Genomic DNA, 24,830 nt, shown 5'->3' with positions numbered 1-24,830 from the left:
TTTAGGACGATTTTTTAGAAGTCTTTGTCTGGTATGTCCCAGGTCTGGTGCTCCTCATTGATGATTTCTGATGCTTTAATCTTCTCCTTTGCTTCCTGTTTCTTGTGCCATCACTTCCTGTTTCTTGGGCCATCTTGAAATCTTTTGTTGAAGCCTGGATATTTTGATATTTTAATGTGTTATCTCTGGAATTTAAACACTGAGGTGTCTGTTCCTTAAGCTTATATCCAGCTAGTATTATGACAGAGGTTTCCTTGAATGCCAGAGCTAATAAAAAAATAAAAAGGAGTAGGAGGGGAAGGAGGAGGAGAAGGAGATACCTTTCCCAGACTTTGCAGGTTGACCTGTGCAGGAGCTGTACTTCAGAACTTATCTATACAATGAGTTTGTTCAGAGAATAGTTCCAGGCCAAAGTGTAGGGGCTTCCCCCATCCTTTGTGCCATATGGCTTGTCTTGGGTATGCATATGTGACTCGCTAATTCCCTCGTTTACATGGTTATGAATGTCCCTTCTTCCTTTGGAAAGTTTCCTCACACTCCTGGGCACTTCACTGGCATCCAGCCAGCAATCCCTTGTCCCAGGCAGCCACTTTACTGCTCTCCCACAGTATTCTGTAGAACTGCTCTCTGAACTGAATTCTACATGCAGGGCAAGTTCTGGGATGGTGAGTCCCTCAGGCCACCACCAGACAGATTGTGTCAGATGTACATGCTCCCTTCAGAACCAAGGCCAGGGATCTGCACCAGCAGTGTGGGCTGGCTCTACAGGAAGCCAGTGAGAGTTGGGGAAGAGGGGCCAGCCAGAGTGCTGTGAGATCCTGCTGTTTTTGAGTAGCCTTTTTCTCAATTTTGGAGCTTGCCCTGCTACTACGGTCCTTCAACTGGTTTCTGGAGCTTTGAGAAAGATGTTTTTGCCAGTTCTTCCTGGTTGTTCAAAGCTTCTGTGGGGAACAGAGCCCTGAAGCATCTCACTCTACCATCTTGATTGGGGCATACCCTGTTAAATCCCTGGTTGTGGTTTGAAAACTGACGGCAGTGTTTCCTCAGAAGCAAATGCAGTGTGAAATAAAAACAGCTTATTTTTTGCTTCATTGTACTTTTCAGCTATATTATTTTATCACATGGCATTTGTAGGTTACCTCATGGCATTTGTAGTGTGTTAGATGTTTATGATCATATAAAGTTTCATACAAGATTTCAGTAAGCTGGCCAGATATAAGTATGTAAAAATCAACTGTTTTCTTAAAATCCATATCAGTCTTAAAATGTAATGAAAAAAAGAAAGATATATTTTCCACAGTAATAATAAAAACTAAAATACCCAGAGTATTTTAGAGTTAGACTTAATTGTAAATGAAAAAATTTTTTTTTAAACTAAAAAACAGAAAAAGACCAGAATAAATACAAAGACATGTCATGTTCCTCAATGAGGAGAATCAATTTTATTAAAAAAGTCAAATTTCCCTAAATTAAGAAATTTAGCACACTGATTCTAAAGTTCATTTAGAAAATTATTTATGCAAGAATAGCTGAAAACATTTTGCAAAAGAAAAATGAGAAGGAATTTGTTCTTTCAGATACTAAAAATACCATGAAGCTATTATGATTTTAAAAGTCTGGCACTTGCACTAGAATTGATTAAAATTAGTTGAACAGAATAAATTCTTGAATCAGAACGATGTATATGTGAGAGTTTAGTATTGGATAAAAGCAGTATTTAAAATTTATGGGGAAAGGAAGAGCCATTCAGCAAAAGTCTTGAGGCAATTGGCTGTTTGCTTAGAAATAATCAAATTAGACTCCCTATCTCATATCACATAAAAAAAATAATTTTCAGATATATTAAAGTGTTAAATATAAAAACAAACCCATAAAATTATTAGAAGAAAATATATTTCTGATTCCTAGAACTAGCTTTCGTTATCAGTTTGAAGTATGTCTTTTCGGAAGTTTACTATGTGAATACAAAAATTAGTGTTCATTTACTTTTTTTTTTTTTTTTTTTTTTTTACAGAAGTGGGATCCTACTTGTTATTTTCCAAAAATTGCTATGGATATACCATAATATATTTAATCAGGTCCTATTGTTGGACATTTAGATTAAGTTTATATTTCTGTTGAATGCTAAATAGAATTTTTAAAGGATTTTAATCAAGGGTTTTAATCAATATGATTAATTTTCATTTTAAGCAAAATGCTCTTTTTTGTAAATTATTTTGTTGGTATTATTGTATTAGAAATTAAAACAGAAATTTTAAAAAATTTTATTAACTCCTTTATGAATGATAGTAATAAAGGTATGCATTAATATAAATAGCATTTTAAATGAAAATAGCCACATTTTTTCAAAATAAAAACAAAACAAAAATCGATTTAGTGAGAAGAATGGCATTGCTTTATGTTTTTGCAAATCTCTTTAAAATCTGGCTTAATAGAATCAGCTGGATTCTCATATCTGCTTCTACATTAATTCTGTTGCAGTATGTTATTTTGGTTAAAGTATAAGAAGAAAATCTTGCCTCACACACATATGCAATTGGAAAAGGGAAGATCACTTTAATAATCTTTTCCGATAGTTGTGAATATTCTTTAATATTTGACAAGTGGTATTTATTTAAAGATTAGTTGCAGTGTGGAGCCTGCAACTGTATCAGTGAACTTTTCGCATTCTTACATTGAAACTCATTGGTTTTTCTCATAATTTGAATGGATCTTTCACTCATATATGATTTCGTAACATCAAGCCTTAGTCTTTTGGCAGGTATTGTTCACTGAATTATGCAACTCTTCCAAATGTTGACACATTTTATTACATAGTATAAAAAAAATCATATTCGTTATTATCACTACCAGTTTCTTCAGAAAAGTCTTTAAGTATTAAGAAGCTGTTGAGCTCATCATGATTGATGCAAGTTTTCCAAAATTCTAATTTTTGCTTGAAAGCTCACATTTGATCACTGGCAACAAATACTGTGAATTGTTTTCCTCTGTAGTGACAGTATTACTTTCAATTTTCAAAAAATGTCTACCAAATACCCAAGTGTGAATAACCATAGCTCATTATTCTTTAAAATAAAAATGTTATTTTATGAAAATGTGGCCAGTTCCGTTCTCAACAAAATGGTACATTTTTCCCCTCTTGAGACAACCATTATATAAAAGCTGTGTAATCAAAGGTTAAGATATAATACAATTAATAATTTTGCTTCTTCATCAAGGACATAACTAAAGTGAAACTGTCTTTTTCCCCTTGTGAGTATTTGCCGGTGTAGGATATAATGACTATTACTGTAATAGGTACTAGTAGTAGTTTTGTGTGATGCCTTGATTCATGCTGAGGCTCCAGAAGTTTTTCCCATCTTTTTTTTTTTTTTTTTTAACATAGGTTTATTGAGGTATATTCACATACCTACAGTCATCCACAGTGTACCATCAGTTATTCACCATACCATCATATAGTTGTGCATTCATCACTGGAATCAATTTTTGAACATTTTCCTTATTCCAAAAGAAATAAAAATAAAAGTAAAAAAGAACACCTAAAACATTCCATCCCCCCATCCCACCCTATTTTTCATTTAGTTTTTGTCCCCATTTCTCTAGTCATCTGTCCATACACTGGATAAAGGGAGTTAGCGCCACCGGGTTTTCACAATCACACGGTCACACCATGTAAGCTATATAGTTGTAGTCACCTCCAAGAATCAAGGCTACTGGGTTGCAGTTTGAGAATTTCAGGTATTTCCTTCTAGCTATTCCAATACACTAAAAACTAAACAGGGATATCTATATAGCACATAGGAATGCTTTCCAGAGTGACCTCTCGACTCCATTTGAAATCTCTCAGCCACTGAAACTTTATTTTGTTTCATTTTGCTTCCCCCTTTTGGTCAAGAAGATGTTCTCAATCCCATGATGCCGGGTCCAGGCTCATCCCCAGCAGTCGCGTCCCATGTTGCCGGGGAGATTTTCACCCCTGGGAGTCATGTCCCACGTAGCGGGGAGGGCAGTGAGTTCACCTGCCGCGTGACATCAGTGCAGATGTCAACACGGTGAAAAAGACAAATAAGGTTCTTGGTATTATTATGAAAATAATTTGACCTCACAAACCCCTGAAAAGGTCTTGGGGATACCTCCATTTTGCAGCCACTCTGACAATTGCTGATGTCTAGGTAATTCATTCAAAAAGTTTGGTTGTGAGTAATTTGGGCAGACAATAAAAATGTATTTGCAAAGCCCCCTGAGGGACTGAGGAAAAAGGAAACATCAAAATTCCCCACCCAGGGAATTACTGATATTCTTACAAGAATTAGGGACTACCAATTTAGAAGTTTGAGCCCTTGATCTTGGGGCTTGCCCTCATAAAGCTTGTTACTGCAAAGGAAAGGATAAGCCTACTTATAATTATGCCTAAGAGTTTCCCACAGAGAACCTCTTCTGTTGCTCTAAGCCCACTTGGCAGGTAAACTCACTGCCCTCCCCGCTACGTGGGACATGACTCCCAGGGATGGAAATCTTGGCTAATTGGGACATGACTCCTGGGGATGAGCTTGGATTTAGCACTGTGGAATTGAGAAAATCTTGACCAAAACAGGAAAGAGAAATGAAACAAAATAAAGTTTCAGTGACTGAGAGACTTCAAATGGAGTCGAGAGGTCATTCTGGAGGTTATTCTTATGCACTATACAGATATTCCTTTGTAGTTTTTAGTGCATTAGAATAGCTAGAAGGAAATACCTGAAACTGTTGAACTGCAACCCAGTAGCGTTGATTCTTGAAGATGATTGTATAAATATGCAGCTTACATGATGTGACCTTGTGATTGTGAAAACCTTGTGGCTCGCATCCCTTTATCCAGTGTATGGACAGATGAGTTAAAAAATGGGGACAAAAATTAAATGAATAATAGGGAGGATGGGGGAGATGGGATGTTTTGGGTGTTTTTCTTCTATTTTTCTTCTTATTTTTATTTTTTAGTTATTTTTGGAGTAATAAAAATATTCAGAAATTGATTTTGGTGATGAATGCACAACTATATGATGGTACTATGAACAGTTGGTTGTACACTGTGGATGATTGTAGGATATGTGAATATATCTCAATAAAAGTGAATTTAAAAAAAAGAAAAAGAAAAATGTTTGGTTGCAAGGGGAAGGAGGGAAGGTGTTAGGTAGATTGAGGTGTAGAGTAATGTCACAGCCCGAGGGGGCTTTACCAGTCAAAAGACCAAAGAGAACGCCCAGCATTTGCTGAAACATGAACTTTATTTGGGGCTTTCTCACAGGGAGGCAGAATTCAACAGATACCACTTTCTCAGGGAAAAATGGCTGCCTGATTCAGAGAACAGCAAGCCCTTTTCTAAGGGTTTTAGACAAAGACATTCCTAAGGGTGGGGGGAGCATAGATGCAGGAACAGGTCATTCTGACTAGAGGTGGTGCAGGAAGGACTAGAATAACATTTAAACAATTACATTTTGCTCTTTTTGTGAGACTAAGCCTCTCACTTCCTGCCTGCTTGCATAAAGTTTCAGTTTAAGGTCAATTTACCCTTTTTTTCTTTACTGGCTTAGAAAGACAATAGGTTAAACTTTTAGCTGCCTAGGTCATGCAGACTGCTGTGCACCAAAACTCTGCAGGCCTGTTTTGCTCAGGCCATGGGTTGCTACAAGTAAGGACAGAGTTTGGGCATTCTTTTTAAGGTAAGATAAATTTGAGAACACAACTGCTGATGGAAATGCGGTGGCCAGGAAGGAGTTGAAGACACAGCAGAAAAAAGGGGCAGTGCGAGCCGGGAAGGGAGCTGAGAGTCAATAATTTAATAACTGCACAGCTATCTTCCCTGTTATTTTGTTATGTCTAGGAATTTGCTTTAGGATAGCAAATGCTATGATGTGTCTATGTGTCCTGCATGCTCTCCAGTTTTTTTTTTTTCTTATTGGGAGGATCACAGAGTGGTTGGCTCCACCCCCACCGTCCTCTGCCTGATTGTGTCCTAGAGTCTCCTGGTCGTGTTTCCAAGATACTCTGATTGCCCCCGCTAATCACCAGGGTTGGGGGGGGAGGGGATGGTAAGGGGGGCAGCTTTAACACTAGGTCGTTGGCCAGTGTACCTACCAGTGAGTTGCCTTCTTTCAAGTGACAGTCCCTGGGGCAGCATCTGGAAGGCCAGAGTGTAGCTGTAGATAAAACTGCCTGGAGCCCCCCAGTCTCTCCGTGTCCCTCAGAAGGGAGTGCTGACACAGCTGATGTCTCTGTGAGATACCCAGCACTCATTTTACAGAAACTAAGGGCCAGTGAAGTTAAGTGAATTGCCTAAAGTCGTAATTAATGGTACTGGGATTCAAACACAAGCCTGCCTATGTAAAGCCCCTGTATTTTTTAATAAATTGAACTGAAAGGGATGTTACCCACATAGATAAAGTAGGTAGTGGTTGCTAGTCTCTAATAGTGTTTATTCGTTGAATGAATCTCTTGTGACTTCATTCTTTAAGTCCACCTGTCAAATCTCTCAAATGCTATTATAATGAAAGTTAAGATTCTATCTGAAGATTTTACAGTAGTGACTAATTTGATGCTGATAAAATTTTCATTGGTTTAACTTAAATTAATGCTCCAAAAGTAAACCAAGCATCATGAATATTTTTATTTCTTTTACCTAGCAGATAGTTTAAGTTCAGTTCACTATTATTTAATGAGTACGTAGTGTTTGGGCAAAACAATTCATTGTAAGCCAGGCGATGCAAACTATCCTCAATTTGGGGGGCATGGCGTAGGTAGAGATATATAAAGATTCATTCTGTAAACATTTATTAAGTGCTTATTTTATGCTAAACTCTGTCAAAGGATGAGGCCACCACTCATTTGAAACAAAAAGCACAAAGCTGAATTTATTGCATACTTAAGGGAGAGGTATACTGGTCAGGCATAATCTCTCTGAGCAAAGCAGACTGCTGATCTTTTTCTGTGGGAGGAGTGGGATTTTCAGGAACTTGCAGACTGTGGGAAGTCATGTTACTTGGATGAGACTGCTGTTGCCTGGCTGGCCTTCAGAGAGGAGCGAGTCTGTTCCTGCTTGGCTGACTTTTGCGAGTGAGGGGCTGTCACTGACTGGTTAGCTAACAAAAGCATGTTCACAGGGCAAGCTGTCCTTGATTGAACAGGGTTAAAACCCCTTCTGATGGTTACTTGTTATCACAATTCAGGACAATCTGGCTTTTCCCAGGAATGTGAGAGCTTTTCAATTCATTAGTTCTATGCCAGCTCTGTACAATAGAAGCATAATAATCAATATGTAATTTTTGTTTCCTTTTTATTATTTTTTCTTTTTCTTTAATTAGTAGAATTTACTTTTTAGAGTAGGTATAGGTTTACAAAAAAAAATTGAGCTGATACTACAGAGTTTCCATATATCCTTTCTCCTCTGCTTACAGTTTCCCCTATTTTTTTAGTATTCTAAACTAAAGAACGCTCTGTACCCACTATGCAACAACGTCCCCTTTTTCCTTCATCCCCAGTTCCTGGAAATCTGTAATATACTTTCTGTCTATGAATTTGCTATTTATTTATGGTGGTGGATTGAACTGCATACCCCAGTTTGGACATGATCTTAGTCTGGGTCCAGTTTCTGGTGGGCGTGGACCCTTTGTAAATAAGATATCTTCAAGATGTTACTTCAGTTAAGGTGTGGCCCCACTGAATCTAATTGGGCTTTAATCTAGATTGTTGGAGACCTTTATAGGCAGAGTGAAAGTCAGACAAAAGAGAAGCCAGGAGACACCGCCACATGCATTGCCAGGTGACAGAAAAGCCCAGGACCAAGGGTTGCCCGAGGCAGCTAGCCCCAGAATGCCACTCTCTTCTGAGAGAAAGCATCCCTTCCCCAAGCCTCAAAACCATGAGCCAATACGTTTCCATTTTTTAAGCCAACCTGTTGCATGGTGCTTGATTTAGCAGCCAGGAAGCTAAAACAGGTTGTTTTCTTACTGTTGAAAAGTTTTAAAAGTTTTTGGTATATTTTTGATAGAAGTCTTTTATCAGATATGTGTTTGCAAATATTTTCTCCCAGTCTGTGGCTTGTCTTTTTATTCTTTTAACAGTGTCTTTAACACAGCAGATATTTTTTTTATATTCATTTTATTGAGATATATTCACATACCACATAGTCATATAAAACAAATCTTACATTCGATTGTTCACAGTACCATTACATAGTTGTACATTCATCACCAAAATCAATCCCTGACACCTTCATTACCACACACACAAGAATAACAAGAATAATAATTAAAGTGAAAAAGAGCAATTAAAGTAAAAAACAACACTGGGTGCCTTTGTCTGTTTGTTTGTTTCCTTCCCCCATTTTTCTACGCATCAATCCATAAACTAGACAAAGGGGAGTGTGATCCTTATGGATTTCCCAATCCCACTGTCACCCCCCATAAGCTACATTTTTATACAATCATCTTCAAGATTCATTGGTTCTGGGTTGTAGTTTGATAGTTTTATGTATCTACCACCAGCTACCCCAATTCATTGGAACCTAAAAAGGGTTGTCTAAATTGTGCATAAGAGTGCCCACCAGAGTGACCTCTCGGCTCCTTTTGGAATCTCTCTGCCACTGAAGCTTATTTCATTTCCTTTCATTTCCCCCTTTTGGTCAAGAAGATGTTCTCTGGGTCTACATTTCTCCCAGGAGTCATATTCCATGTTGCCAGGGAGATTCACTCCCTTGGGTGTCTGATCCCATGTAAGGGGGAGGGCAGTGATTTCACCTTTCAGGTTGGCTTAGGTAGAGAGAGAGGGCCACATCTGAGCAACAAAGAGGCATTCGGGAGGAGGCTCTTAGGCACAGTTATAGGCAGGCCTAGCATCTCCTTTGCAGCAACAGTCTTCCCAAGGGCAAGTCCTGTGGTAGAGGGCTCAACCCACCAAACCACCAGTCCTCCATGTCTGTGAGCACATCAGCAACCATCGAGGTGGGGCAGGCCAATACCCCTGCATTCTCCACCAGCTCCTCAAGGGGGCTCTGCATGATTTTTTCCTTGTTTTTTTTTTTTTTTTTTTTTTTTTTACAGCAGATATTTTTAATTTCAGTAAGTCCCACTTAACCTTTTCTTACATGAATCATGCTTTTGCTGTTATATCTAAAAAGTCACCTAGATTTTTTTCCTGTGTTATCTTCTAGAAGTTTTATAGTTTTGCATTTTATATTTATGTATGTGATGCATTTTGAGTTAAATTTTGTAAAAGGTGTAAGGTTTGTGTTAAAATTCACATTTTTGCATGTGCGTGGCCGTTTGTCCCAGCACAATTTGTTGAAAAGACTATCCTTTCCCCCAGTGAATTACTTTGCTCCTTTTTCAAAGTTCAGTTGTCTGTATTTGTGTAGGTTTAGTTCTGGGCTGTCTATATTGTTCCATTGATCTATTTGTCTAATCTTTCACCAGTAGCACACTGGCTTGCTCACTGTAGCTTTATAGTAAATTTTGAAGTTGGGTAGTGCCAATCCTCTGACTTTATTTTCCAGAATTGTGAATTAGCTATCCTGGGTCTTTTGCCATTTCATGTAAACTTCAGAATTGGTTTGCTGATATCCACAAAATAACTTGCTCTCATCTTAACAATATTGAGTCTTCTTATCCAAGAACATGGGATATCTTTCCATTGTTGAGTTCAGTTGGCTAATATTGTTAAGAATTTTTGCATCTCTTTATGAGAGATATTAGTCTGTAGTTTTTCTTTCTTGTAATATCTTTATCAGATTTTGGTATTAGGGTTTTAGTTTGCTAAAGCTGACAAAATGCAACATCCCAGGTGGGGAAAGACGGCAGATTGGTGAGCTGTATGTTTTAGTTACTCCTCCAGGAAAGTAGGCAGAAAGGCAGGAACTGCGTGGACTGGACACCACGGAGCAATCTGACTTTGGGCATACTTCATACAACACTCATGAACGTGTCGAACTGCTGAAATCAGCAAAATCTGTAAGTTTTTGCAGCCAGGGGACCCGCGCCCCTCTCTGCCAGACTCAGTCCCGTGGGAGGAGGGGCCGTCAGTGCCGGGAAGGAGAAGGGGGAACTGCAGTGGCAGTTCTTATCGGAAACTCATTCTACTGATCCAAACTCCAACCATAGATAGACTGAGACCAGACACCAGAGAATCTGAGAGCAGCCAGCCCAGCAGAGAGGAGACAGGCATAGAAAAAAACAGCACAAAAAGCTCCAAAATAAAAGCAGAGGATTTTTGGAGTTCTGGTGAACATAGAAAGGGGAAGGGCAGAGCTCAGGCCCTGAGGCTCATATGCAAATCGCGAAGAAAAGCTGATCTCTCTGCCCTGTGGACCTTTCCTTAATGGCCCTAATTGCTTTGTCTCTTAGCATTTCAATAACCCATTAGATCTCTGAGGAGGGCCCTTTTTTTTTTTTTTAATCCTTTTTTCTTTTTCTAAAACAAGTACTCTAAGAAGCCCAATACAGAAAGCTTCAAAGACTTGCAATTTGGGCAGGTCAAGTCAAGAGCAGAACTAAGAGAGCTCTGAGACAAAAGGCAATAATCCAGTGGCTGAGAAAATTCACTAAACACCACAACTTCCCAAGAAAAGGGGGGTGTCCGCTCACAGCCATCATCCTGGTGGACAGGAAACACTCCTGCCCATCGCCAGCCCCATAGCCCAGAGCTGCCCCAGACAACCCAGTGTGATGGAAGTGCTTCAAATAACAGGCACACACCACAAAACTGGGAATGGACATTAGCCTTCCCTGCAACCTCAGCTGATTGTCCCAGAGTTGGGAAGGTGGAGCAGTGTGAATTAACAAAGCCCCATTCAGCCATCATTTGAGCAGACTGGGAGCCTCCCTACACAGCCCAGCAGCCCAGAACCGCCCTGGGGGGACGGCACTCACCTGTGACTAGCACAGTCATCCCTCAACAGAGGACCAGGGGGTGCACAGCCTAGAAGAGGGACCCACTCACAAGTCTCAGGAGCCATATGCCAAAACCAAGGACTTTGGATCAGTGGCAGAGACAAACTGTGGCAGGACTAAACTGAAGGATTAGACTATTGCAGCAGCTTTAAAACTCCAGGAACACCAGGGAGATTTGATTGTTGGAGCCACTCCCCTCCTCTCTGACCGCCCAGACACATGCCCCATATACAGGGCGGGCAACACCAACTACACATGCAAGCTTGGTACACCAATTGGACCCCACAAGACTCACTCCCCCACTCACCACAAAGGCAAAGCAGGGGAGAACTGGCTTGTGGAGAACAGGTGGCTCGTGGACGCCACCTGCTGGTTAGTTAGAGAAAGTGTACTCCACGAAGCTGTAGATCTGATAAATCAGAGATCAGGACTTCAATTGGTCTACAATTCTTAAAGAACCCTATCAAGTTAAGCAAATGTCAACAGGCCAAAAACAACAGAAGATTCTAAAGCATATGAAAAAAACAGACAATATGGATAACCCAAGCTCAAACACCCAAATCAAAAGATCAGAACAGACACAGTCCCTAGAGCAACTAATCAAAGAACTAAAGATGAACAATGAGACCATACTACAGGATACAAAGGATATCAAGAAGACCTAGAGGAGCATAAAGAAGACATTGCAAGACTAAATAAAAAAATAGATGATCTTATGGAAATTAAAGAAACTGTTGACGAAATTAAAAAGATTCTGGGTACTCATAGTACAAGACTAGAGGAAGTTGACAACAAGTCAGTGACCTGGAAGATGACAGAACGGAAAATGAAAGCACAAAAGAAAGAATGGGGAAAAAAATCGAAAAAATCGAAATGGACCTCAGGGATATGATAGATAATATAAAACGTCCAAATATAAGACTCATTGGTGTTCCAGAAGGGGAAGAAAAGAGTAAAGGTCTAGGAAGAGTATTCAAAGAAATTGCTGGGGAAAACTTCCCAAATCTTCTAAACACTATAAATACACAAATCATAAATGCCCAGTGAACTCCAAATAGAATAAATCCAAATAAACCCACTCCAAGACATATTCTGATCACACTGTCAAACATGGAAGAGAAGGAGCAAGTTCTGAAAGCAGCAAGAGAAAAGCAATTCACCATATACAAAGGAAACAGCATAAGACTAAGTAGTGACTACTCAGCAGCCACCATGGAGGCGAGAAGGCAGTGGCACGATGTATTTAAAATTCTGAGTGAGAAAAATTTCCAACCAAGAATACTTTATCCAGCAAAGCTCTCCTTCAAATTTGAGGGAGAGCTTAAATTTTTCACAGACAAACAAATGCTGAGAGAATTTGCTAACAAGAGACCTCCCATACTGGAGATACTAAAGGGAGCCCTACAGACAGAGAAACAAAGAAAGGAGAGAGAGACTTGGAGAAAGGTTCAGTACTAAAGAGATTCGGTATGGGTACAATAAAGGATATTAATAGAGACAGGGGAAAAATATATATGACAAACATAAACCAAAGGATAAGATGGCTGATTCAAGAAATGCCTTCATGGTTATAACGTTGAATGTAAATGGATTAAACTCCCCAATTAAAAGATATAGATTTGCATATAGATCAATGGAATCGAATTGAGAATTCGGAGATAGACCCCCAGGTCTATGGCCGACTGATCTTTGATAAGGCCCCCAGAGTCACTGAGCTGGGTCATAAAGGTCTTTTCAACAAATGGGGCTGGGAGAGTTGGATATCCATATCCAAAAGAATGAAAGAGGACCCCTACCTCACACCCTACACAAAAATTAACTCAAAATGGACCAAAGATCTCAATATAAAAGAAAGTACCATAAAACTCCTAGAAGATAATGTAGGAAAACATCTTCAAGACCTTGTATTAGGTGGCCACTTCCTAGACTTTACACCCAAAGCACAAGCAACAAAAGAAAAAATAGATAAAAGGGAACTCCTCAAGCTAAGAAGTTTCTGCACCTCAAACAAATTTTTCAAAAAGGTAAAGAGGCAGCCAACTCAATGGGAAAAAATTTTTGGAAACCATGTATCTGACAAAAGACTGATATCTTGCATATATAAAGAACTCCTACAACTCAATGACAATAGTACAGACAGCCCAATTATAAAATGGGCAAAAGATATGAAAAGACAGTTCTCTGAAGAGGAAATACAGATGGCCAAGAAACACATGAAAAAGTGTTCAGCTTCACTAGCTATTAGAGAGATGCAAATTAAGACAACGAGATACCATCTCACACCGATTAGAGTGGCTGCCATTAAACAAACAGGAAACTACAAATGCTGGAGGGGATGTGGAGAAATTGGAACTCTTATTCATTGTTGGTGGGACTGTATAATGGTTCAGCCACTCTGGAAGTCAGTCTGGCAGTTCCTTAGAAAACTAGATACAGTGTTACCGTTCGATCCAGCAGTTGCACTTCTCGGTATATACCCGGAAGATCGGAAAGCAGTGACACGAACAGATATCTGCACGCCAATGTTCATAGCAGCATTATTCACAATTGCCAAGAGATGGAAACAACCCAAATGTCCTTTAACAGATGAGTGGATAAATAAAATGTGGTATATACACACGATGGAATACTGCACGGCAGTAAGAAGGAACGATGTCGTGAAACATATGACAACATGGATGAACCTTGAAGACATAATGCTGAGTGAAATAAGCCAGGCACAAAAAGAGAAATATTATATGCTATCACTAATGTGAACTTTGAAAAATGTAAAACAAATGGTTTATAATGTAGAATGTAGGGGAACTATCAATAGAGAGCAATTAGGAAGGGGGAACAATAATCCAAGAAGAACAGATAAGCTATCGTGGGTAAATTTAACGTTCTGGGCATGCCCAGGAATGACTGTGGTCTGTTAATTTCTGATGGGTATAGTAGGAACAAGTTCACAGAAATGTTGCTATATTAGGTAACTTTCTTGGGGTAGAGTAGGAACATATTGGAAGTAAAGTAGTTATCTTAGGTTAGTTGTCTTTTTCTTACTCCGTTGTTATGGTCTCTTTGAAATGTTCTTTTATTGTATTTTTTTTTTTAATTATTTTTTTTTATTTTTGTATTTTTCATACAGTTGATTTAAAAAAAAAAAGTTAAAAAAAAAAAAAAAAAAAAAAAAACAAGGAAAAAAAGATGTAGAGCCCCCTTGAGGAGCCTGTGGAGAATGCAGGGGTATTGGCCTGCCCCACCTCGACAGTTGCTAACATGGCCACAGACATAGGGGACTGGTGGTTTGATGGGCTGAGCTCTCAACCACAGGATTTACCCTTGGGAAGCCTGTTGCTGCAAAGGAGAGGCTAGGCCTCCCTATAATTGTGCCTAAGAGCCTCCTCCCGAATGCCTCTTTGTTGCTCAGATGTGGCCCTCTCTTTCTACCTAAGCCAACTTGAAAGGTGGAATCACTGCCCTCCCCTCTATGTGGGATCAGACACCCAGGGGAGTGAATCTGCCTGGCAACGTGGAATATGACTCCCTGGGAGGAATGTAGACCCGGCATCGTGGGATGGAGAACATCTTCTTGACCAAAAGGGGGATGTGAAAAGAAATGAAATAAGCTTCAGTGGTAGAGAGATTCCAAAAGGAGCCGAGAGGTCACTCTGGTGGGCACTCTTACGCACAATTTAGACAAACCTTTTTAGGTTCCAATGAATTGGGGTAGCTGGTGGTGGATACCTGAAACTATCAAACTACAACCCAAAACCCATGAATCTCGAAGACAATTGTATAAAAATGTAGCTTCTGAGGGGTGACAACGGGATTGAGAAAGCCATAAGGACCACACTCCCCTTTGTCTAGTTTATGGATGGATGAGTAGAAAAATAGGGGAAGGAAACAAACAAACAGACAAAGGCACCCAGTGTTGTTTTTTACTTTGATTGCTCTTTTTCACTTTAATTATTATTCTTGTTATTTTTGTGTGTGTGCTAATGAAGGTGTCAGGGATTGGTTTAGGTGATGAATGTACAACTATGTAATGATACTGTGAACAATCGAATGTATGATTTGTTTTGTATGACTACGTGGTATGTTAATATATCTCAATAAAATGAAGATTTAAAATAAAAAAAAAAATGCAACATCCCAGAAATGAGTTGGCTTTTTAACATTGGAGATTTATTAACTTACAAACTTAGAGTTCCGAGATCATGAAAATGTCTGAATCAAGTCATCAACAGGCAATGCTTTCTCTCCAAACACCAGCTACCGGTGATCCTCAGCTCCTTTGGCACATGGCGACGTCTGCTGGTCTCTTCCTTCTCTCCTAGGTTTCGTTGCTTTCAACTTCTTGCTTCTGTGGCTTGCTTTCTTGGCTTCTGTGTCTTTTCTCTGCCTTCCCTCTCTCTTAGCTTCTGTCTGAGTCCTTCTCTCTCCGCTTGTTTTAAAAGACTACGCTAAGAAGATTAAGAAAAACCTAATCAAAAGGTCCCACCTACAATAGGTCTACACCCACAGGAATGGTTTATCTTTAAGAACATGATCTTTTCTGGGGTCCTTGTGGCTTTAGACTACCACGTAAGGTAATGCTGGCTCATAGAATGAGTTAGGGAGTGTTCCTTCAGCTTCTGTTTTCTGAAAGAGATTGTAGAGAATTTGGGGTTTATTTCTTCCTTAAATTGTTGCTAGAATTCACCAGTAAAACTATCTGAGCTTGGTGCTTTCATTTTGGAAGGCTATTACTTATTGATTCAATTTTTTTAATAGGTAGGCCTATTCAGACCATCTGATTCTCCTCATAGAAGTTTTTGTAGATTGTGTCTTTCAAGGAATTGGTCATTTCATCTTAGTTATCCAATTTGTGGGCATAGAGTCATTCGGGATACTCCTTTATTATCCTTTTAATGTCTATGGGATAAGTTGTGATGGCCCCTCTTTCATTTCTGATGTGGGTAATTTGTATCTTCTCTTTGTTTTTAATTTGTTAGACTGGCTAAAGTTCTACCAATTGATCTTTTCAAAGAAATAGCTTTTGGTTTCCTTGATTTTTCTCTGTTGTTTTCCTGTTTTCAATTTTATTGATTTATGTTCAGTTTTTTTTCTCCTGCTTGCTTTAGCTATTATTTTATTCTTTCTCTAGTTCCGTAAGGTAGAAAGAAGCTTAGATGACTGATACATATTTTTCTTATTTTCTAATACATGCATTAAATGCCATAAATTTTCCTCTAAGCACTGCTTTTGCTGCAGCCCACAAATTTTGGTAAGTTATATTTTCATTTTCATTTAGTTCAAAATATTTTTAATTTCTTTTGAGACTTCTTTGTTCCAGAAGTATATTGTTTGGTCTCCAAATATTTCAGGTTTTGCAGTTGTCTTTCTGTTACTGATTTCTGGTTTAATTCCATTGTGGTCTGAGAGCATAATTTGTATGGTCTCTTTTCTTTTAAATTTGTTAGGATGTGTTTTATTGCCCAATAGCGTATCTTGGTGAATGTTCCATGTGAACTTGAGAAGAATGGGTAGTCTGCTGCTGTTGGAGGAAGTATTCTATAAATGTCCATGAAATACAGTTGATTGATCATGCTCTGGAGTTCAACCGTAGACTTTCTTACTGACTTTCTGCTTGCTGTTTCTGTCAAATACTGACAGCGGAGTGTTTAAGTTGCCATTATAATTGTGGGTTTATGTGTTTCTCCTTGTACTTCTATAAGTTTTTGCCTTACATATTTTGATACTCTGTTCAGGATCAGACATTCAGGATTGTTATGTCATCCTGGAAAATTGACTCCTTTATCCCTGATAATTTTCTTTGTTCTCAAGTCTGCTTTGTCTGAAATTAATATAGGCACTCCACCTTTCTTCTGAGTAATGTTAACATGGTATATTTTTCTCCGTTCTTTTACTTTTAATCTGTCTGGGTCTTTATATTTAAAGTATGTTTCTTCAAGACAGCATAGAGTTGGGTCTCATTTTTTATCCACTTTGTCAGTCTCTGTCTTTCAGTTGTTGTAGTTGGACCATTCACGTTTAAAATGATTATTGATATAGTTGGATTAATAGCTACTATATTTTTAACTATTTTCTATTTGTTGCACTTGATCTTTGTGGGTTTTTTTGTTTGTTTGTTTTTCTCTCTTTTTATGCCTTTACTTTTAATTGAGCATTTTCTGTGATTCTGTTTTCTTTCCCCTCAGCATATGTATTAGTTAGGGTTCTCCTTGGAAACAGAATCAATGAGAGATGTCTCTTATTATCAAATTGTAAAAGTGACTCACGCAACTGCAGGAGCGCACGAGTCCAAATTCTGCAGAGCCGTCAACAAGCTGTCAACTCCAAGGAAGATGTCCGACGAACTCCTCGGGAAACGAACCGACAACTTTGACGAACTCCTCAGGAAACGAACCGGCAACTTTGACGAACTCCTCAGGAAACGAACCGACAACTTTGACGAACTCCTCAGGAAACGAACCGGCAACTTCGACGAGCTCCCCAGGAAAAGCTTCACTGAGCAGCTGAAGAAGTAGTGAAGGTTCTCTAACCGTCTGGCTTATAAGCCTCCAACTGATCACCTGGACCAAATTCAGCCAATTGCATTCTCTCACTGTGGAAGCACGCCCCTTGATGAGTCATCAGTCAGCTGCAGTCAATTGACTGATGATCCGACAAACCAGCCCATTGGTTTATTAACTAGCCTCAAATAGCCTCACAGCAATCGTCAGGCCAGTGCCCGCTTGACCAGACAGCTAGGCCACCTAGCCAAGTTGACACATGAACCCAACCATCACAGCATATGAATTATACTTCTTTTTAAAACTTTTGTAGTGGTTGTCATATGGTTTACAGTATGCATTTACAACTAATCTAAGTCCCTTTCAAGTAACACTGTACTGCTTTGTGGGTAGTGCAGACACCATATAACTGAAGGTTCCAAATTCCTCCCTCTTGTCCCTTTTTACATGGCTATTGTTCATTTCATTTATCTATAAGCTATAATCATCCAATATATTGTTGCTATTATTAATTTGAACAGTTACCTATTAGATCAAATAAGAAATATAAAAATTTCATTTTACCTTTATTCTTTTCTCTCATACTCTTCCTTTCTTCAGGTAGATTTGAGTTTCTGACTGTCTTAGCAAATAACCATGCAATGGGTTGGCTTGAACAATGAGAATGTATTGGTTCACAGTTTTGAAACTAGGAGAAGTACAAAATCAAGACATCATCATGGTGATGCTTTCTTCCAGAAGATTGTGGCAAACTGGGCTGGTTGTCCTTAGCTTTTCTGTCACAGGGTAACGCATATAGTAGCCTCTCCTGGCCTCTCTCTTCTCTTCTGGGTTGCATTGATTTCAGCTTCTTGCTTCCTCTGTGGCTTTCTCATTATCTCTCTGAATTTCATTCTGCATATAAAGGACTCCAGTAATAGGATTAAAACCCATCCTGATTGTTACCTTAACTGAAGTAACCTCATCAAAATATCCTACTTACAATGGATTCACATCTACAGGAATGGATTAAGTTTAAGAACATGTTTTTCTGGGGTACATTGCTCCAAACCACCACACTGACCTATGTCATTTTCCTTCTCTCTGAAGAATTTCTTTTAATATTTTTTGCAAAGCAAGTCTACTGGTGACAAATTCCCAGCTGTGTTTGTCTGAAAAAGTCTTTATTTCTCCTACCCTTTTGAAGGATCATTTGTCTGGATACAGAAATTCTAAGGTGGTTTTCCTTTCCACATGTTAAGTATTTCAATCCATTCTTTTCTTACTTGGATGGTTTCTGAAGATCAGTCCAATGTAATTCTTATCATTTTTCCTCTGTAAGTAAAGTGTTTTTTCCTTTTACTTCTTTCAAGATTTTTTCTTTGCCTTTGGTTTTCTGCAATTTGAATATGATCTGCCTAGGTGTAGAGTATTTGCATATTTATCCTGCTTGGTATTTCCTGAGCTTCCCAGATCTGTGGTTTGGTATCTGTCGTTAATTCTGGAAAATTTTTAGTCATGATTATTGCAAATATTTCCTCTCTTCCTTTCTCTCTTCTTTTTCTTCTGGCATTCTCATTATGTATATGTTACACCTTTGTAATCACGTGACAGTTTTGGATATCCTGTTTTGTTTTTGTTTTCATTGTTTTTCCACTTTGCATTTCAGTTTTGGACCTTTCTATTGACATATCTTCAAGTTATTGATTCTCCTCAGCCATGTCCAGTCTACTGATGAGCCCAAAGGCATTATACATTTTGCTTATGGTGTTTTGATTTCTAACATTTCCTTTTTGATTATTCTTAGATTATATCTCTTCGCTTATATTATCCATCTGTCTTGACATGTTGTCCACTAGTATCTTAATCATAGTTATTTTGAATTTTAAATTCCTGGTTTGATAATTCCAAAATCTCTGCCAGATCTGAGTTTATTTCTGATACTCACTTTGTCTCTTCAGACTGTGTTTTTGCTTACCTTTTATCATGCGTTGTAATTTTTTGTTGAAAGCTGGACATGATGCATCTGGTAATAGGTCATGAGGCAAATAAATCTTTAGTGTGAGGTTTTATTTTTATCTATGTTTAGTGTTTGCTGTCGCTGTAGGTGTCAAAGGCTTCAGTTTCCTCTAGTGTACTTTTTTGTCTGCCTTTTGTCTTTGGGTTTTCCCAGAATTCCTCTTAAATCGAATCTATCTTGTAGTTCTCTCAGCTGTAATATACTCTTATTATCCTGGAGCTGATATGGTGGTAAGTTTGGAGAGGGGAAGTGTTCTATAATCTTTTGATGAAATCCCCATTTTCTTGGTGAGCCAGAGTTCCTACACTGTGCCCTTTAGAAGAATTGCTTAGCCTTATTTTGCCTCCCGTTATATGAGACGGGATGGCTAGAGGGAGACGGAGTTGGCTAATTGCCCTTCCGCTAGGTCAGATAAGTTTTGTAAAGAAGTTTCCCCCAAGGACTGGCATTCATTACAGAAAATGCAAGATCAAGCTCTGGGAATATTTCAAAATGATTACGCCCCTGCTGCTGGAAGCAAGAAGCAAGAGGGGATTGTTCTGCAGTCTTCATGGTGAGAACCTGGTGAGGCTCCTGGAGGTAAAATTCATGAAAGTGTAGCTCCCCCCACCCCCACCCCAAGAGTGGGACCCTTGATGCTTTTAACTCTCAAGCTAGGCCACAGTGGAGCCGCCAGCAAGTCATCAATTACAGTTTAAGTGTTCCTACTGATAGTGGCTCCTTTGGCTTCTGTTCCTTGTAAGCTGTGATTCTCTGTATTTGCTGTCTGTCCAGGTTTGGGGGCAGTGGTTTACCCATGCTGATGGATCTAAGAAGAATGGTTGATTTGGTTTGTTCAGCTTTTTTTCTTGTTGTGAGGCTAAAATTGATGACTTCCAAGCTCTTTACATGTCATAGCAGATAACACATATATAATTTAAAATTTTCTAGTAGCCACATTAAGTAAAAAAGAGTGATGTAAAATTAAATTTGATAATATATTTTATTTAACCCAATATATCTAAAACACTATCATTTCCACATGTAATCAATATAAAATGCTTAATGAGATATTTTACATTTTTTATCCATATGAAGTCTTTGAAATCTGGTGTGTATTTTATACTTGCAGTGTGTCTCCAGTCAGACTAACCGTGTTGCAAGTGTTCAGTAGTCACATACAGCTGATGGCCTGTATTTTGGACAGTGCAGTTCTATACTAGCCTCTGGGGATTTGAGGATGGAGAGAAGGCTGTTGCTTGCCATGCAGGGTCTCAGAATCTCAAAGAGGCATAGCCATGCGAACACATTTATGATCACAGTGCTCTGTGCAGGGCCAGGACCTACGAGAGGCAGGCAGCATGTGGGTACAAATACGTAAGGAGGCATCACTCTCAGGGCCAACTCTGTACTGGCACTACCTTAAATTTTGCACCCAAGTCACCTTGCTTGCCTCCTCCCAGACTCAGACCTCCTTGGGAGCTCATTAACATATTACAAGTTCTCGCAAAATCCAGAGCTCAAGTCCCAATCCCAGAACTTACAATTCAGAAGCTCTGGAGCAGACTCTAGGAATCCACAGGTTCAAAAAGCATCCCTAGGGATGCTAATGCTGGTGTTTTGGGATCACCCTGTGCCACAGCCTCCTGTGGGACTTCTATTATGTTCAGTGAAATGGTTTCTCTCTTTATCTTTTTGAATAGATATTGCTGGACTCTGCAGTCAACTCTCTGAATTTTTAGGGGATGCAGTGGGGTTCTGAAGCCCCTTTTGCAGAGCACTCATGTAGTCTGTGTTGCTGGGCATGACAGGACCGTGCACTGAGCAACCCAGAATGCCCGATTATTAATATGCAGATGCATTGACTGTTACAGGAACCGGAATATCTAAGGCACATTTCAGTGATGAAAAGTGGGGTTGTGGTGGGCAGTGAAAGGTGCAGAAGGAACAGAAGGAGCTGAATTGTTTGAAATGGGAAACGGCAAAGATTCAGCACAGTGTTCACTTTTGACTTTCTCACGTTGTGTCGTTTATCTGACGCTGTCTAAGGCTCCTTCTTCATACCTTGCCACCTTTACCTCAGTCACTTAACTGACTTTAATGATGCTCCAATAGAAAAAGACAGGTGCCAGTATGCTGTAGATTATGGTAGACGTGCACTGTAGAATTCGTGTTACAGTCATGGGCTTCAGAATGTGTTTATTTGGAAATGTGAAGCAGCTGACACTGTGGAGCCATCTGCTTTTATGTGTGCCTGTTGTGTTTCTCTTCCCAGATCTCCTCCCTCGTCTGCTTCCTGCTCTCTCCTGGAGCGTCCTTTATCACCGGACAGTTGATAGACGTGGATGGGGGTCAGTCTCTGTACACTTACTGGTGGGAGATACCAGGTGAGCAGGAATGAGTGGCCACTAACTCTACGCTTTTTTATTCAGCTTTTCAGATTTTCTTAAGTAGTTATGGAAGAGGTAAGGAGTTTCTCTTATAGAACATCAAAAATGAGCAAAATGTTTCTATTCATGATATGGCTTTTAAAGGAAACGTTCCTAGTCACAGAAAATATCTGTCTTTATGATAGAGCTTAGCTTTATATTTATAAATTAAAATGTATGTATATGTGTGTGCTTAGGTTGGTGGAGTTTGAACCCTAAAAAATATCCTCAGTATGAGTATATATGTACAACGATGAGCTAGAAAAGAGGCAACAGGTTGCCAGATTTTTAAGATTTAATTCCTCTTTTTTCCTCTGATAAGTGGCTTGTATATCAGAACAGAACAGTCAGGCCTGGTGGGTCAGGAAGGGAGGTACAGTGCCATTTTGTGTTCCCTTTGTGGTGTATATATACTGAGGGAAACCACATGAAATTGCTGTAGCCAGTCATTCAGTAAATCAGCCAGTCAATTGTTTTATGAGATTCAACCAAGTATGGATATTACACACAAACATCTCGTATGTGTATGTGTGTGCGTATCTGTGTATCTGTGTATTATCATGGCTGGATCATAGAACTTGGGGATTGGAGGTCCTAAAAAAAAAATCAGAGAGCCCAGTATCCTTACTTAACAAATGACAAAACAGATCCAGAGAAGTTAAAAGCCATGTCCATGCTAAAGACCCCAAATCACTCCAAAAATACAAATACAAAAATACAAGAATATAAAATACAAATGTAGTTAGACTTCTGTTTTTAAAGATAGTTGATGAAGTGGCTACTAATAAATTATAATATTGTTGATATAATACATGTGTACTTGAATTTCATGTCAGAGACCCAGGTTCAACTTATACCTCCATGTGCTGATAGTCAAATCAAGTCTTAAGATCTTATTTGTATTAATAAATGAGTTTAAAATTCTAATTTTACTTATTATTTCTTTACTAGTGACATCAGTATGGTAATTATATAAGATCCTATGGTTTTAGGGAGCTCAGTTGGAAAGACATATATAGTTACATGATTATGCAGTATTATTTTCTGATGGTATTTAAAATGGTAAGGATGGAGAGAACCTTTCTATGTCCCTCCCCAGTGGGTTTGAGTATTTGTTACGGTGAGTTACATTATTTTTCCTTTAGAGGGGGAAAGAAATTCCATGTGGCTGCTTTCTCTTGTTTCTAGTGAAATGATTTTCTTTTGTAAATCTAACACTATTTTTATCAGTACAAGATATTTTTTTAAGTTTTTGAGGAAAGCAGCCACTTCTCTCTTTTAAGAATATATCCCTCCTCCCCACCCCCCAGGGTAGTGTTTTCTTTAAGATTGCCAGCTCTAGAGTAAGAATGCCCAGGATGGAAACCTGGCTGTACTCTTATTAGCTGTAAGATCTTGGGAAAATTAATTTCTGTAAGCCTCCATTTTCTTCTCTATAAAGTGAGGACACTTATATAGTATTTATTTCATAGAGCTATTGGGAGGATTAAATTAGACAATGTACATAACATCCTGTTCAGATAGGATGTTTTTAGTTGCACCTCAGGCTGACCTAAGCAGTAAATGAATTTGTCTCATATAACTGAAAAGCAGGTGAGACTTCAGAGTAACTCTGTGATCTCATCAAGTACAATTGTGTCTTTTCCTCTTCCCTCTGTTTTTCTTTTCATGATGTTGGCTTTGTCTTAAGGCTGGCTCTCCTGGTTGCAGGGTAACAGTCTGCCTCTCCTAAGGCAACGTGTTTGTTTGGATGTGGTGGGGCTGAGGGAATCAGGGACTGGAATGGGGGGAATGACTTTTTTTCAGCGTTTCTAACAAAATTCTGAGACCCTCTTTGCTTTGGGCCGGTGTCCATGTCCATCCTCAGCTGGTCACTGCAGCCAGGGGAAGGGAATGCACTGACTGATTCAGTTTAGATCATACGCCCCATGGTGGGATGATCTCCCCCAGAACCTTGTGGATTCTCAAGTGGAAACTGAGGGCTATTGGAAAAAGGAGGAACTAGCAGAGCTGGGGTTCAAATTTAGGTCTTTCTCAAAATCTATGTCCTGATTATTTTCTTTTTCCTGCTGAAAAAGGGGGTAAATCAGATAAGGTATCAAAAGGTATTTGGTGGAACCTAACAGGACAAATGAGGTCAACAGATTTGCAAGTGATGTAAGGTTTTTCACTTCCTTAACAGATCATGACAACTGGCCTGAAGGAGTAGGGGACCTTTCCGTGGTCAAAAGGATGAAGGCATCTTATAAGGAAAAAGCTAAACTCTAAACTAAGGAAACAAGGAGGTGTCCTTTGTCCTCAAGTGCCTTAACATCTTGAAAACGTACTTTTGTATTTTATAGCTTATCATTGGTACGGAAACACTACTTTCTGCTTTTTTAATGTTATCAATTATATCTATGCAATTATATCAATTATATCTATGTATTTTTGAATCCTAATCAATGCCTTTTCACCTGTGAGTAAAAAAAATTTTTTTAGGAATGGAAGTTAACATACTTTATGATTATACTCTTTATTTCTAAGAAAAGTATTTGAAAAATGAAATTAAATTAATAATAATTAGAGATGTCATGAACTCCCAGACATCATTATTTAATTATAAAAGTAGACAATGAACCTAAATTGCACATAATTATGATTACTACAGCTAGAATTATACAGTGACTGATTTGGAGTGGCAAGTACTTTGGGGTCAATAAAACTTTATTATCAATTTGTAGTTTTTGTTCATGAAGTCAAATTTTGAATAAAGCCTTTTAATTCACAAGAAAAATAAAATACATGTGGCATTTATTTGCAATACTTGATTTGTGTCCTGATTTCCTATCCAAAGTATTCTCTTTTTCTCCTGGTTTCTCCTTTTGTATGATATATATATAAAAGTTTATATAAGTTTATCAGGGTTCAGTATTCTGCTTTCAATCAGTCTGTTCTGGCAGTTACCCATATATATGAATTGCTGTTAGCAAATTGCATATGTTTATTCTTTATCTTAATCAATTAA

At 38.7% G+C, this 24,830-nt stretch overlaps 1 protein-coding gene across 1 annotated transcript in view; it reads left to right on the top strand.

Annotated features, from left to right (window-relative positions):
* PECR (peroxisomal trans-2-enoyl-CoA reductase) overlaps window positions 1-24,619 on the top strand; it is a 43,054-nt gene extending 18,435 nt beyond the window's left edge. The window contains exons 7-8 of the mRNA XM_037848669.1: window positions 21,670-21,781; window positions 24,006-24,619. Of these exons, the coding sequence (XP_037704597.1) occupies window positions 21,670-21,781; window positions 24,006-24,091 (198 nt within the window). The 3' untranslated portion in view covers window positions 24,092-24,619. The remainder of the gene's footprint in view (window positions 1-21,669; window positions 21,782-24,005) is intronic.
* Window positions 24,620-24,830: the final 211 nt, after the last annotated feature.

Source organism: Choloepus didactylus, chromosome 9, assembly GCF_015220235.1.
Source record: "Choloepus didactylus isolate mChoDid1 chromosome 9, mChoDid1.pri, whole genome shotgun sequence".
NCBI lineage: Eukaryota > Metazoa > Chordata > Mammalia > Pilosa > Megalonychidae > Choloepus > Choloepus didactylus.
The sequence above is the reverse complement of the archived record's forward strand: the minus strand, read 5'-3'. Positions and strand labels throughout refer to the sequence as shown.